Below are 14,732 nucleotides of genomic sequence, written 5' to 3' on the forward strand. Positions count from 1 at the left end.
CGATTTTGTGTCACTGACCTAAACACACAGTAGCCCATAATGTCAAAGTGGAATTATGTTTTTAGAAATATTTTACGAATTAATTAAAAAAAAAAAAAAAAAAGCTGAAATTGTCTTGAGTAAATAAGTATTCAACCTCTTTTATTTTATTTTAACTAGGCAAGTCAGTTAAGAACAAATTCATATTTTCAATGACAGCCTAGGAACAGTGGGTTATAACTGCCTGTTCAGGGGCAGAATGAACTTGCACCTTGTCAGCTCGGGGTATTGAACTAGTCCAACGCTCTAACCTCTAGGCTACCCTGTCACCTCTACACTCTAACCACTAGGCTACCCTGTCACCTCTACACTCTAACCACTAGGCTACCCTGCCACCTCTACACTCTAACCACTAGGCTACCCTGCCACCTCTACACTCTAACCACTAGGCTACGCTGCCGCCTCTACACTCTAACCACTAGGCTACCCTGCCGCCACTCTTTGCCATGGCAAGCCTAGGTACAGTGCCTTCAGAATGCATTCATACTCCTTGACTTATTACACGTTGTTGTGTTACAGCCTGAATTCAAAATGGGTGAGAAACATGTATCTTTCATCCATAGACACACAATGGCCCCATAATGACGAAGTGAAAACATGTTTTAGAAATCTTTGCAAATGTATTGAAATTGAGATCTCATTTACGTAAGTATTCACACCCTTGAGTCAATACATGTCCGAATCATCTTTGGCAGCGATTACAGATGTGAGTCTTTCTGGGTAAATCTCTTAAGAGCTTTCCACACCTGGATGGTACAACATTTGCCCATTATTCTTTAAAAAATTCTTCAAGCTCTGTCCAATTTGGTTGTTGATCATTGCTCGACAACCATTTTCAGGTCTTGCTGTAGATTTTAAGTTCAAACTGTAACTCGGCAACTAAGGAACATTCACTGTCTTCTGGGTAAGCAACTCCAGTGTAGATTTTGGCCTTGTGTTTTAGGTTATTGTCCAGCTGAAAGGTGAATTAATCTCCCAGTGTCTGGTGGAAAGCAGACTGAACCAGGTTTTCCTCTAGGATTTTGCCTGTGCTTAGCTTCCAGTCTTAATTTTTTTCACCTGAAAAACTCACCAGTCCTTTACAATTACAAGCACATCAAAATGTTATTGGTCACACACACACACATATATATATTTAGCAGATGTTATTGCGTGTGTAGCTAAATTCTTGTGTTCCTAGTTCCAACAGTGCAGTTGTAATCGTAACAATTCACAACAATACACACATCTCAAAGTAAAAGAATGGAATTAAGAAATATATAAATATTAGGACGAGCAATGTCGGAGTGGCATTAACTAGAATACAGTAGAATACAGTATGTAAACATCATTTAAGTGACCAGTGATCCATGTTGTTGAGAACACCATCCAAAATACACTGCTGAAAAAAATAAAGGGAACACTAAAATAACACATCCTAGATCTGAATGAATGAAATATTCTTATTAAATACTTTTTTCTTTACATAGTTGAATGTGCTGACAACAAAATCACACAAAAATGATCAATGGAAATCAAATTTATCAACACATGGGAGGTCTGGATTTGGAGTCACACTCAAAATTAAAGTGGAAAACCACACTACAGGCTGATCCAACTTTGATGTAATGTCCTTAAAACAAGTCAAAATGAGGCTCAGTAGTGTGTGTGGCCTCCACGTGCCTGTATGACCTCCCTACAACGCCTGGGCATGCTCCTGATGAGATGGCGGATGGTCTCCTGAGGGATCTCCTCCCAGACCTGGACTAAAGCATCCGCCAACTCCTGGACAGTCTGTGGTGCAACAGTCTGTTGGTGGATGGAGCGAGACATGATGTCCCAGATGTGCTCAATTGGATTCAGGTCTGGGGAACGGGCGGGCTAGTCCATAGCATCAATGCCTTCCTCTTGCAGGAACTGCTGACACACTCCAGCCACATGTCTAGCATTGTCTTACATTAGGAGGAACCCAGGGCCAACCGCACCAGCATTTGGTCTCACTAGGGGTCTGAGGATCTCATCTCGGTACCTAATGGCAGTCAGGCTACCTCTGGCGAGCACATGGAGGGCTGTGCGGCCCCCCAAAGAAATGCCACCCCACACCATGACTGACCCACTGCCAAACCGGTCATGCTGGAGGATGTTGCAGGCAGCAGAACGTTCTCCACGGCGTCTGCAGACTCTGTCACGTCTGTCACATGTGCTCAGTGTGAACCTGCTTTCATCTGTGAAGAGCACAGGGTGCCAGTGGCGAATTTGCCAATCTTGGTGTTCTCTGGCAAATGCCAAATGTCCTGCACGGTGTTGGGCTGTAAGCACAACCCCCACCTGTGGACGTCGGGCCCTCATACCACCCTCATGGAGTTTGTTTCTGACCGTTTGAGCAGACACATGCACATTTGTGGCCTGCTGGAGGTCATTCTGCAGGGCTCTGGCAGTGCTCCTCCTGCTCCTCCTTGCACAAAGGCGATGGTAGCTGTTCTGCTGCTGGGTTGTTGCCCTCCTACGGCCTCCTCCACGTCTCCTGATGTACTGGCCTGTCTCCTGGTAGCGCCTCCATGCTCTGGACACTACGCTGACAGACACATCAAACCTTCTTGCCACAGCTCGCATTGATGTGCCATCCTGGATGAGCTGCACTACCTGAGCCACTTGTGTGGGTTGTAGACTCCGTCTCATGCTACCACTAGAGTGAAAGCACCGCCAGCATTCAAAAGTGACCAAAACATCAGCCAGGAAGCATAGGAACTGAGAAGTGGTCTGTGGTCACCACCTGCAGAACCACTCCTTTATTGGGGGTGTCTTGCTAATTGCCTATAATTTCCACCTGTTGTCTATTCTATTTGCACAACAGCATGTGAAATTTATTGTCAATCAGTGTTGCTTCCTAAGTGGACAGTTTGATTTCACAGAAGTGTGATTGACTTGGAGTTACATTGTATTGTTTAAGTGTTCCCTTTATTTTTTTGAGCAGTGTATAATGAGCACGTCCCATTATTGGGACAGATATATATATATATACGTGTGATTGATTTGGAGTTACATTGTGTTGTTTAAGTGTTCCCTTTATTTTTTTGAGCTGTGTATAATTAATAACTTCACCTTAATCAATGTCTGCTTTTTAATTATCCATCTACCAGTAGGTACCCTTCTTTACAAGGCATTGGGAAAACCTCCCTGGTCTTTGTGGTTGAATCTGTGTTTGAAATGCAATGCTGGACTGTGGGACCTTACAATTATCTGTATGTGTGGGTTACAGAGATGAGGTAGTCATTCAAAAATCATGTTAAACACTATTTATTGCACTCAGAGTGAGTCCATGCAAATTATTGTGTGACTTGTTAATTAAGCACTTTTTTAAAACTCCTGAACTTATTTAGGCTTGCCATAGCAAAGGGGTTGAATACTTATTGACTCAAGACATTTAAACTTGACATTTTTTAGTAATTTGCAAAAATGTTGAACAATATAACTCCACTTTGACAGTATGGGGTATTGTGTGTAGATGGGTGATTTTAAAAAAAACCTCAACACAACAAAATGTGGAAGAAAATCAATGGGTGTGAATAATGTCTTCAAAGCACTGCACTTTACATTCTACATTTTCTTGACATATTTTTGCATGTAGGTTGGACAGAGCGCCGCGAGGGCATTGTATACATGCAACTGAGCCAGCTTGTGCCCAAGCTGAACGAGAATGTGTCCATGGCATTGCCAGCAATGACGTTATTTCCTGGGGGTGGCAGTGTGGGCATGGTACTGCAGGTCTAGGCGAACAGTGCGCGCGAGTCCTCCATGGAAACAAGCGAGGAGAAAGGAGGAGCAGTTCGTTTGGAACAAGCCTCTGCGCTGACTCCCCATTGTACCAACTCAACCGCATGAATAATTCATTAAACTTGCTAACGCACATTAAGACAAAGACATATTTTAGTCAGATAGCTATCATTTTTTTTTACCGCGTCGGCTCGTGTGGACGTTTAGCCAGCCTCATAACGAGCCATGGCGGAGCGAAGTGGCCGGCTGAGCCTCGGTGGAGGGGGACTCAACAGACCCGTGCCTATGAACCTGTTCGCCACATGGGAAATAGATGGATCTTCCCCGAGTTGCATCCCGAGGTAAGCCCCTCTTCTTTGTCTCCCACTGCATCAAGACTTTGTCAGACTTGTTAGTGCCAAGGCAAGCAGACAGTTTGCACTGATGATAGCTACGTTGTAATCATACAGCCGCCGAGCTGCAGTGGCGTCAGTATTATCGCCTGAGAACAACCAGCCCATTGCAATGACTGTCATGTAGCTCCTATGGCAATGCAGACAATGTGTGACTATTTTCGACAATGACTATCCCAAAACGTTTCTTCCAAAGACGGATAGCTAGCTAACCACTGCAGTACTCTGCCAAAGTTTAGGCAGTGCTAGTTCGCTATATCGAGACAACATGGACTCACGGGGTAGACGTAACATAGTAAATAAAATCGGTTGTGTCCAATTTGGTATGATATATTACGTTTGGTATGATATTCATTTGTGGATGTCCTTCATACATTTTGTATGATATGTTACGAATTGTAAATCATTATGTGACATTACAATTGTTAGGATATGTTACAAATTGCAATTCATACATTATTCTACAAATTTACAATAAGTATGCTGTGTTAAGTATGCCAATGTGTTGTGGCTAACGTTAGGTAGGGTGGGGGTTAGGGTTCAGAGGTAGGTTAAATGGTTGAGGTTAGGGGAAGGTTTAGCTAACATGCTAAGTAGTTGCAAAGTTGTAAATGAGTTAAAATGCTAAAGTTAACCATGATGAGATTCGAACACGCATCCTAGATGTAAGTGTGTTACGGCCACCCCTTACACCCGACCAACCTTCCTCCATTTGTTTTAGCCTAAATAAATAACCTTCTGTCCTATGTAACCGTACCAGCGTTCGTTCCGGATTTTCGTTTACCATGTTACGTCCAGTGTATGAGACCAGGCTGAGTGAGACTCTAACCTTGGACAAGGACCGATGAGTTCCCCCCCCAATGCCAACAGCAGTGATGGATAGACTGACATCCATAGCATAGCAATGAAACTATATTGGTGGTGCTTATAAGTCTGACTTATATTAAAAGTCAGTCGGCTTTGTAAGTGCCACCCAATGGATTTTTTTTCAAGTTTTGGATGCCCTCATCTCCTTTTCTGACCTGTCATGAAGTGCCAAGGATGATGTCCACATCTGGTGATGATCAGCTGTGGCGAGCGAGTAATAACATGTTTTCATGTTTGGCTGGCATGACAACGACCATATGGCTGGCATGACAACGACCATACGAGTTGGCTATTCTTTACCTCTTGTGGTTGTTGTCATGCCAAACATGAAAACATCTTCTGAAGAGGAAATCAGATGCTATTCAGGGTAGCCTAGCCTGGGGGTGAAAGTGAAGTCTGCTTAGTTCCACCAGGCTCGTGCTGGTAGCCCACCGGAGGGACAAGGCAGACCTACGGAGACAGCCATTGTCGCACAAAGCAATCTGGACGCAATTTATGGTGCTTGCATCAAGGGAGAACATAGAAAATAGATTTTCTGATTTCTTTCTTGAGGCACCTTACTGTATCATAGACCTAGCCCAATGGCAGGACAGTAATATAGACCTAGCCCAATGGCAGGACAGGAATATAGACCTAGCCCAATGGCATGACAGTAATATAGACCTAGCCCAATGGCAGGACAGTAATATAGACCTAGCCCAATGGCAGGACAGGATATAGACCTAGCCCAATGGGAGGACAGGAATATAGACCTAGCCCAATGGCAGGACAGTAATATAGACCTAGCCCAATGGGAGGACAGGAATATAGACCTAGCCCAATGGCAGGACAGGAATATAGACCTAGCCCAATGGCAGGACAGTAATATAGACCTAGCCCAATGGCAGGACAGGAATATAGACCTAGCCCAATGGGAGGACAGGAATATAGACCTAGCCCAATGGCAGGACAGGAATATAGACCTAGCCCAATGGGAGGACAGGAATATAGACCTAGCCCAATGGCAGGACAGTAATATAGACCTAGCCCAATGGGAGGACAGGAATATAGACCTAACCCAATGGCAGGACAGGAATATAGACCTAGCCCAATGGCAGGACAGTAATATAGACCTAGCCCAATGGCAGGACAGTAATATAGACCTAGCCCAATGGCAGGACAGGAATATAGACCTAGCCCAATGGGAGGACAGGAATATAGACCTAGCCCAATGGCAGGACAGGAATATAGACCTAGCCCAATGGCAGGACAGTAATATAGACCTAGCCCAATGGCAGGACAGGAATATAGACCTAGCCCAATGGCAGGACAGGAATATAGACCTAGCCCAATGGCAGGACAGGAATATAGACCTAGCCCAATGGGAGGACAGGAATATAGACCTAGCCCAATGGCAGGACAGTAATATAGACCTAGCCCAATGGGAGGACAGGAATATAGACCTAGCCCAATGGCAGGACAGGAATATAGACCTAGCCCAATGGCAGGACAGTAATATAGACCTAGCCCAATGGGAGGACAGGAATATAGACCTAGCCCAATGGCAGGACAGTAATATAGACCTAGCCCAATGGGAGGACAGGAATATAGACCTAGCCCAATGGCAGGACAGTAATATAGACCTAGCCCAATGGGAGGACAGGAATATAGACCTAGCCCAATGGCAGGACAGTAATATAGACCTAGCCCAATGGCAGGACAGGAATATAGACCTAGCCCAATGGCAGGACAGGAATATAGACCTAGCCCAATGGCAGGACAGGAATATAGACCTAGCCCAATGGCAGGACAGTAATATAGACCTAGCCCAATGGCAGGACAGTAATATAGACCTAGCCCAATGGCAGGACAGGAATATAGACCTAGCCCAATGGGAGGACAGGAATATAGACCTAGCCCAATGGCAGGACAGTAATATAGACCTAGCCCAATGGCAGGACAGGAATATAGACCTTGCCCAATGGCAGGACAGGAATATAGACCTAGCCCAATGGCAGGACAGGAATATAGACCTAGCCCAATGGCAGGACAGGAATATAGACCTAGCCCAATGGCAGGACAGGAATATAGACCTAGCCCAATGGCAGGACAGGAATATAGACCTAGCCCAATGGCAGGACAGGAATATAGACCTAGCCCAATGGCAGGACAGGAATATAGACCTAGCCCAATGGCAGGACAGTAATATAGACCTAGCCCAATGGCAGGACAGGAATATAGACCTAGCCCAATGGCAGGACAGGAATATAGACCTAGCCCAATGGCAGGACAGGAATATAGACCTTGCCCAATGGCAGGACAGGAATATAGACCTAGCCCAATGGCAGAACTTAATCTAAATATTGAAACAAACAGAATGATGTAGCAGAAATCTCTTGAACACTGTTTGCGTTCCCAGATGCCACCCTAACTATTCCCTACACAGTGCTCTACTTTTGACCTGAGCTTGACCCGTGGGCTTTGGTGAAAAGTACTACACTATAGGGAATAGTGTGCACTAGATAGGGAATAGGGTGCCATTTGGGATGCATCCTCTCTCGACAGCTTGTTTCTCTGAGGAAGCTTGGAAGACTTTCAGCAGCACTTGGCCCTAGAAGCTGTTTGGTCGTGTCACGGCTTGGCTTGATACAGGCAGACCTGCTACACACTGAAGTAGGTCAGCGTTGAGCTCGGTCTCAGAGTTAGCAGCTCGTTTAAGATCATAGTGAATAAGGACACAGGGGGATCTGATCCTAGATGCTTTCTGAATACAGACCCTGTCCTGTATTCTATTTACTTACAATACGTTATTCCCCCCCCCGTGTGGGTTGAGGCTGTACTCGTAAATATACTAGTCAAGCCTTGGCATCCTTTTCAGAGATCATTGTTGAGAATCTGGGGCGGCAGGGTAGCCTAGTGTTCCCCGGTAGGCTGTTATTGTAAATAATAATTTGTTCTTGACTTGCCTAGATAAATAAAGATTAAAAAAATATATATATATATATTCTGTGGGCAGGGTCTGTTTTTTACAGCCTTTGGAAAGGGCATTTCCATGGGAACGGAATTACGCTTTGACTCAGATCTTTCACTTTAAAATGTAGTGTAACAAACCAATCCATACAACTGTATGAACAATGTACGACCTGGGAAAATATCACAAAAACACATTCACTGGAGGAACGGTGAAGATGCAATGTTTGGTAACAAGAATCAGAGTTAAATCTCCCTCAGTGTTTTTATGGGACAACATTTTCCAAAAACTCTGTTAAATATCTAGAATGTTGGCAGAAAGAATGGGGTGTCAGCTATGACATCACACCTTGAGTATGAAAACATCTCTGTTGGTTATTGAAGGGAAGGGAAGTGGATTTATACACGCTAAGGGAATTACGGTATGTGTAATGTTTATTTCTATTTATTATGGATCCCCATTAGTTCCTGTCAAGGCAGCAGCTACTCTTCCTGGGGTTTATTATGGATCCCCATTAGTTCCTGTCAAGGCAGCAGCTACTCTTCCTGGGGTTTATTATGGATCCCCATTAGTTCCTGTCAAGGCAGCAGCTACTCTTCCTGGGGTTTATTATGGATCCCCATTAGTTCCTGTCAAGGCAGCAGCTACTCTTCCTGGGGTTTATTATGGATCCCCATTAGTTCCTGTCGAGGCAGCAGCTACTCTTCCTGGGGTTTATTATGGATCCCCATTAGTTCCTGTCAAGGCAGCAGCTACTCTTCCTGGGGTTTATTATGGATCCCCATTAGTTCCTGTCAAGGCAGCACCTACTCTTCCTGGGGTCCAGCAACATGGTTTCACAACAGATTTCACAACACATTAAGTGTGTTCCCTCAGGCCACTACGACCACGTGTTGGTGAGTGTGTGCTAGTGTCTCTTCACAGTCCCCGCTGTTCCATAAGGTGTATTTGTATCTGTTTTTTATCTGTTTTTTAAATCTGATTCTACTGCTGCATCAGTTACCTGATGTGGAATAGAGGGCTATGTAGCTACCTAGTACTGTGCAAATTCTTATTTACAATGGACGGCCTACACCGGCCAAACATGGACGACGCTGGGCCAATTGTGCGCCGCCCCTATGGGACTCCCAATCACGGCCGGATATGATACAGCCTGGATTCGAACCAAGGACTACAGCCTCTAGCACTGAGATGCAGTGTCTTAGACCGCTGCGCCACTCGGGAGCCCTAGAAAGAGGAAAAGGAAATGGTTACAGAGCCTTCAGAAAGTATTCAGACCCCTTGACTTATTGGCAGCACTTGGCCCTAGAAGATGAAGCTGACTTATTCCACATTCTGTTGTCACAGCCTTGAATTCAACATGAATTCTGACCCGTCGACATACAACACAGCATCATGGAAAAAGTGAAAACATGTTTTTAGAAATGTTGGCAAATATATTGAAAATGAAAATACAGAAATATCTGCCCATTTATTATTTTCTAAATTCTTCCAAGTTATGTCAAATGGGTTGTTGATCATTGCTCGACAACCATTTTCAGGTCTTGCTATAGATTTTCAAGCAGATTTAATAAGTCAAAACTGTAACTTGGCTACTCAGGAACATTCACTCTCTTCTTGGTAAGCATTAAACTAAGTAGCTATTTTACAGTCACCATTGGCCTCATGGTGAAATCCCTGAGCGGTTTCCTTCCTCTCCGGCAACTGAGTTAGGAAGGACGGCTGTGTCTTTGTGGTAACTGGGTGTATTGATACACCATCCAAAGTGGAATTAATAACCATCGTGTTCAAAGGGGTAAAAAAAAAAAAAAAAAAGCTGACATTGAATATCCATCTACCAATAGGTGCCCTCCCTCAGCGAGGCATTGAAAAACCTCCCTGGTCTTTGAGGTTGAATCTGTGTTTGAAATTCACTGCTCGACTGAGTGATCTTACAGATAATTGTAAATGTGGGGTCACAGAGATGAGGTAGTCATTCAAAAATACTGTTAAACACTATTATTGGACACAGAGTGAGTTCATGCAACTTATTATGTGACTTGTTGAGCAAATGTTTACTCCTGAACGTATTTAGTCTTGATATAACAAAGGGGTTGAAGACTTATTGACTCAAGACATTTCAGCTTTTCATTTTTTATTAATTTGTAAACATGCTGAAAAACACTTCCACTTTGACATTATGGGGTATTGTGGGTACACAATACCTACACAATTAGCTAGCTAGAACAAAGTGTTAATAAGATAAATTCATTTAAAAAGATTAAAAGCCATACAAGTAAGTTCACAAAAACCTAAATGTAATCGATTTTAAATTCAGGCTGCAACACAACATCATGTGGGAAAAGTGAAGGGGTGTGAATACTTTCTGAAGGCCATGTATGAGCTGAACGTAACAGTAGTGTGAACTACTATGATTTCCCATTGCAGCCAATTCAATTGCAGTTATTCTGTTACAGATTAGGAAACAGAATTATGAGTTTTAAACACTTAAGAATTCATAAACACAGTAAAAACACTGACTAATTGGTAGGTTTTGTTTTGACTTGTTACTTGTTTGAACTTTATCATTATCCTCATGATGGAGAGGAATAATCTATGTTACAAAGATGTTTTTTTGGTAACAGAATTATAAAAAGACAGTGCCCTTTCTTAGACTTACAGAAATAATATTTTCTCTAAAACAAAATATAGTTGTTGATATTAGCTGGCAGGTGTCTTTACATCAACATGAATTTAAATTGTATTTATTTATTTTTTACCTGTTTTTCTCCCCAATTTCGTGGTATCCAATTGTTAGTAGCTACCATCTTGTCTCATCGCTACAACTCCCGTATGGGCTCGGGAGAGACGAAGGCTGAATGTCATGCGTCCTCCGATACACAACCCAACCAAGCCGCACTGCTTCTTAACACAGCGCGCATCCAACCGGGAAGCCAGCCGCACCAATGTGCCGGAGGAAACACCGTGCACCTGGCAACCTTGGTTAGCGCGCACTACGCCCGGCCCGCCACAGGAGTCGCTGGTGCGCGATGAGGCAAGGACATCCCTACCGGCAAAACCCTCCCTAACCCGGACGACGCTAGGCCAATTGTGCGTCGCCCCACGGACCTCCCGGTCGCAGCCGGTTACGACAGAGCATGGGCGCGAACCCAGAGTGCCCATAACCACTGCGCCACCCGGGAGGCCCCCGACATTAATGTGCTTTAAGACTTTTTCTGCGAGATGTTTTCATTTGTTTGACCAGAAATTCAAGTCTTTGCTTATTGGTTATGGAAAATGGTTGAAAAATCCCTTTTCATTTGACACCCAATTTGACATACATTCCTATAAACTTCACGTGTTGGTGCTCACGGATCCTTTCACGTGGAAATTACCTCAAGTTGACCTCCTTTTTGGTCTGTCCCCTCCTGGCGTTGTCAAATACAAAGACGAGTTGATTAGGCCTTCCCAGATTGAGTCTTGTTAAACTGGTTCAGTGTGAATTGAACTGCCACTTTCGTTTCCTATGGAGCAGCTCTGTATTGATCCACGTCCCTTACGTTGGATTCTGCAACCCAGCTTCTGCTCCGTTCCAATTGGCACCCTACACCCTACACAGTGCACTACTTTTGACCAGTGCCCTATGGACCCAAGTTAACAGTAGTGCACTATATAGGGTTTTAGGAGGTCATTTGGGAGGTAGCTTAGCCCTGCATTCCCATTTAGACACCTGTTCAGCCCTAGTCACTGAGGTGGGAAATTTTTACCCCTGAAATAACTGTTGAAGGTCAGTAGTATTATAACTGAACGTGGGGTCAGTAGTATTATAACTGAACGTGGGGTCAGTAGTATTATAACTGTTGAACGTGGGGTCAGTAGTATTATAACTGTTGAACATGGGGTCAGTAGTATTATAACTGAACGTGGGGTCAGTAGTATTGTAACTGTTGAACGTGGGGTCGGTAGTATTATAACTGTTGAACGTGGGGTCAGTAGTATTATAACTGTTGTTCGTGGGGTCAGTAGTATTATAACTGAACATGGGGTCAGTAGTATTATAACTGTTGAACGTGGGGTCAGTAGTATTATAACTGAATGTGGGGTCAGTAGTATTATAACTGTTGAACGTGGGGTCAGTAGTATTATAACTGAACGTGGGGTCAGTAGTATTATAACTGAACATGGGGTCAGTGATATTATAACTGAACATGGGGTCAGTAGTATTATAACTGTTGAACGTGGGGTTCAGTAGTATTATAACTGAACGTGGGGTCAGTAGTATTATAACTGAACGTGGGGTCAGTAGTATTATAACTGAACGTGGGGTCAGTAGTATTATAACTGAACGTGGGGTCAGTAGTATTATAACTGAACGTGGGGTCAGTAGTATTATAACTGAACGTGGGGTCAGTAGTATTATAACTGAACGTGGGGTCGGTAGTATTATAACTGAACGTGGGGTCGGTAGTATTATAACTGAACGTGGGGTCAGTAGTATTATAACTGAACGTGGGGTCGGTAGTATTATAACTGAACGTGGGGTCAGTAGTATTATAACTGAACGTGGGGTCAGTAGTATTATAACTGTTGAACGTGGGGTCAGTAGTATTATAACTGAACGTGGGGTCAGTAGTATTATAACTGAACGTGGGGTCAGTAGTATTATAACTGTTGAACGTGGGGTCAGTAGTATTATAACTGTTGAACGTGGGGTCAGTAGTATTATAACTGAATGTGGGGTCAGTAGTATTGTAACTGTTGAACGTGGGGTCAGTAGTATTATAACTGTTGAACGTGGGGTCAGTAGTATTATAACTGTTGAACGTGGGGTCAGTAGTATTATAACTGTTGAACGTGGGGTCAGTAGTATTATAACTGAACATGGGGTCAGTAGTATTATAACTGAACGTGGGGTCAGTAGTATTATAACTGTTGAACGTGGGGTCAGTAGTATTATAACTGTTGAACGTGGGGTCGGTAGTATTATAACTGAACGTGGGGTCAGTAGTATTATAACTGAACGTGGGGTCAGTAGTATTATAACTGAACGTGGGGTCGGTAGTATTATAACTGAACGTGGGGTCAGTAGTATTATAACTGAACGTGGGGTCGGTAGTATTATAACTGAACGTGGGGTCAGTAGTATTATAACTGTTGAACGTGGGGTCGGTAGTATTATAACTGAACGTGGGGTCGGTAGTATTATAACTGAACGTGGGGTCAGTAGTATTATAACTGAACGTGGGGTCGGTAGTATTATAACTGAACGTGGGGTCAGTAGTATTATAACTGTTGAACGTGGGGTCAGTAGTATTATAACTGAACGTGGGGTCAGTAGTATTATAACTGAACGTGGGGTCAGTAGTATTATAACTGAACGTGGGGTCAGTAGTATTATAACTGAACGTGGGGTCAGTAGTATTATAACTGAACGTGGGGTCAGTAGTATTATAACTGAACATGGGGTCAGTAGTATTATAACTGGTCACTGTTGTCTGTGTGCTGGTCACTGTTGTCTGTGTGCTGGTCACTGTTGTCTGTGTGCTGGTCACTGTTGTCTGTGTGCTGGTCTCTGTTGTCTGTGTGCTGGTCAGTGTGCTGGTGTCTGAAGTAGATGTCGACCGATTATTCGGAATGACCGATTTAATTAGGGCCGATTTAAAGTTTTCATAAAAATCGGTAATCGGTATTTTTGGACGCCGATTACATTGCACTCCACGAGGAGACTGCGTGGCTGACTTCCTGTTATGCAGCAAGGAGCCAAGGTAAGTTGCTAGCTAGCATTAAATTTATCTTATAATTTTTTTTTACCTTAACATAATCACTAGTTAAGTACACATGGTTGATGATATTACTAGGTTAACTAGCTTGTCCTGCGTTGCATATAATCGATGCGGTGCCTGTTAATTTATCATCGAATCAGCCTATTTCGGCCAAACGGGTGATGATTTAAAAAAAGCAGTGTCGTTGCACCAATGTGTACCTAACCATAAACATCAACGCCTTTCTTAAAATCAATACACAAGTATATATTTTTAAACCTGCATATTTAGTTAATGTTGCCTGCTAACATGAATTTCTTCATAAGGATTGGGAATCGCTTCCTTTTAGGTGGTTGTAGAATTTGATATTTAGTGGGTATCGGCCTAATTCTGCTCTGCTGTATACGTTGTACACGGAGGATATTTTTGCAGAATTTTGCGTGCAGAGTCTCAATTTGGTGTTTGTCCCATTTTGTGAAGTCTTGGTTGGTGAGCGGACCCCAGACCTCACAACCATAAAGGGCAATGGGCTCTATGACTGATTCAAGTATTTTTATCCAGATCCTAATTGGTGTGTTGAAATTTATGTTCCTTTTGATGGCATAAAATGCCCTTCTTGCCTTGTCTCTCAGATCGTTCACAGCTTTGTGGAAGTTACCTGTGGCACTGATGTTTAGGCCAAGGTATGTATAGTTTTTTGTGTGCTCTAGGGCAACAGTGTCTAGATGGAATTTGTATTTGTGGTCCTGGTGACTGGACCTTTTTTGGAACACCATTATTTTGGTTTTACTGAGATTTACTGTCAGGGCCCAGGGTCTGACAGAATCTGTGCAGAAGATCTAGGTGCTGTTGTAGGCCCTCCTTGGTTGGTGATAGAAGCAACAGATCATCAGCAAACAGTAGACATTTGACTTCGGATTCTAGTAGGGTGAGGCCGGATGCTGCAGACTTTTTTCTCTCTCTGTGTCTGTCTCACTCTCTCAAATCGTT

General features: G+C 43.5%; 1 protein-coding gene across 2 annotated transcripts in view; it reads left to right on the forward strand.

Annotated features, from left to right (window-relative positions):
• The first annotated feature begins 3,722 nt into the window (after positions 1-3,722).
• LOC110505972 (phosphofurin acidic cluster sorting protein 2) overlaps positions 3,723-14,732 on the forward strand; it is a 119,123-nt gene continuing 108,113 nt past the window's right edge. The window contains exon 1 of one of the 2 annotated variants that reach the window (XM_036962562.1): positions 3,723-4,133. In XM_036962562.1, the coding sequence (XP_036818457.1) occupies positions 4,018-4,133 (116 nt within the window). In that variant the 5' untranslated portion in view covers positions 3,723-4,017. The remainder of the gene's footprint in view (positions 4,134-14,732) is intronic. The other variant, XM_036962563.1, reaches the window with a different exon arrangement.

The sequence above is a fragment of the Oncorhynchus mykiss genome, chromosome 25 (genome assembly GCF_013265735.2).
Source record: "Oncorhynchus mykiss isolate Arlee chromosome 25, USDA_OmykA_1.1, whole genome shotgun sequence".
Classification (NCBI taxonomy): Eukaryota; Metazoa; Chordata; class Actinopteri; order Salmoniformes; family Salmonidae; genus Oncorhynchus; species Oncorhynchus mykiss.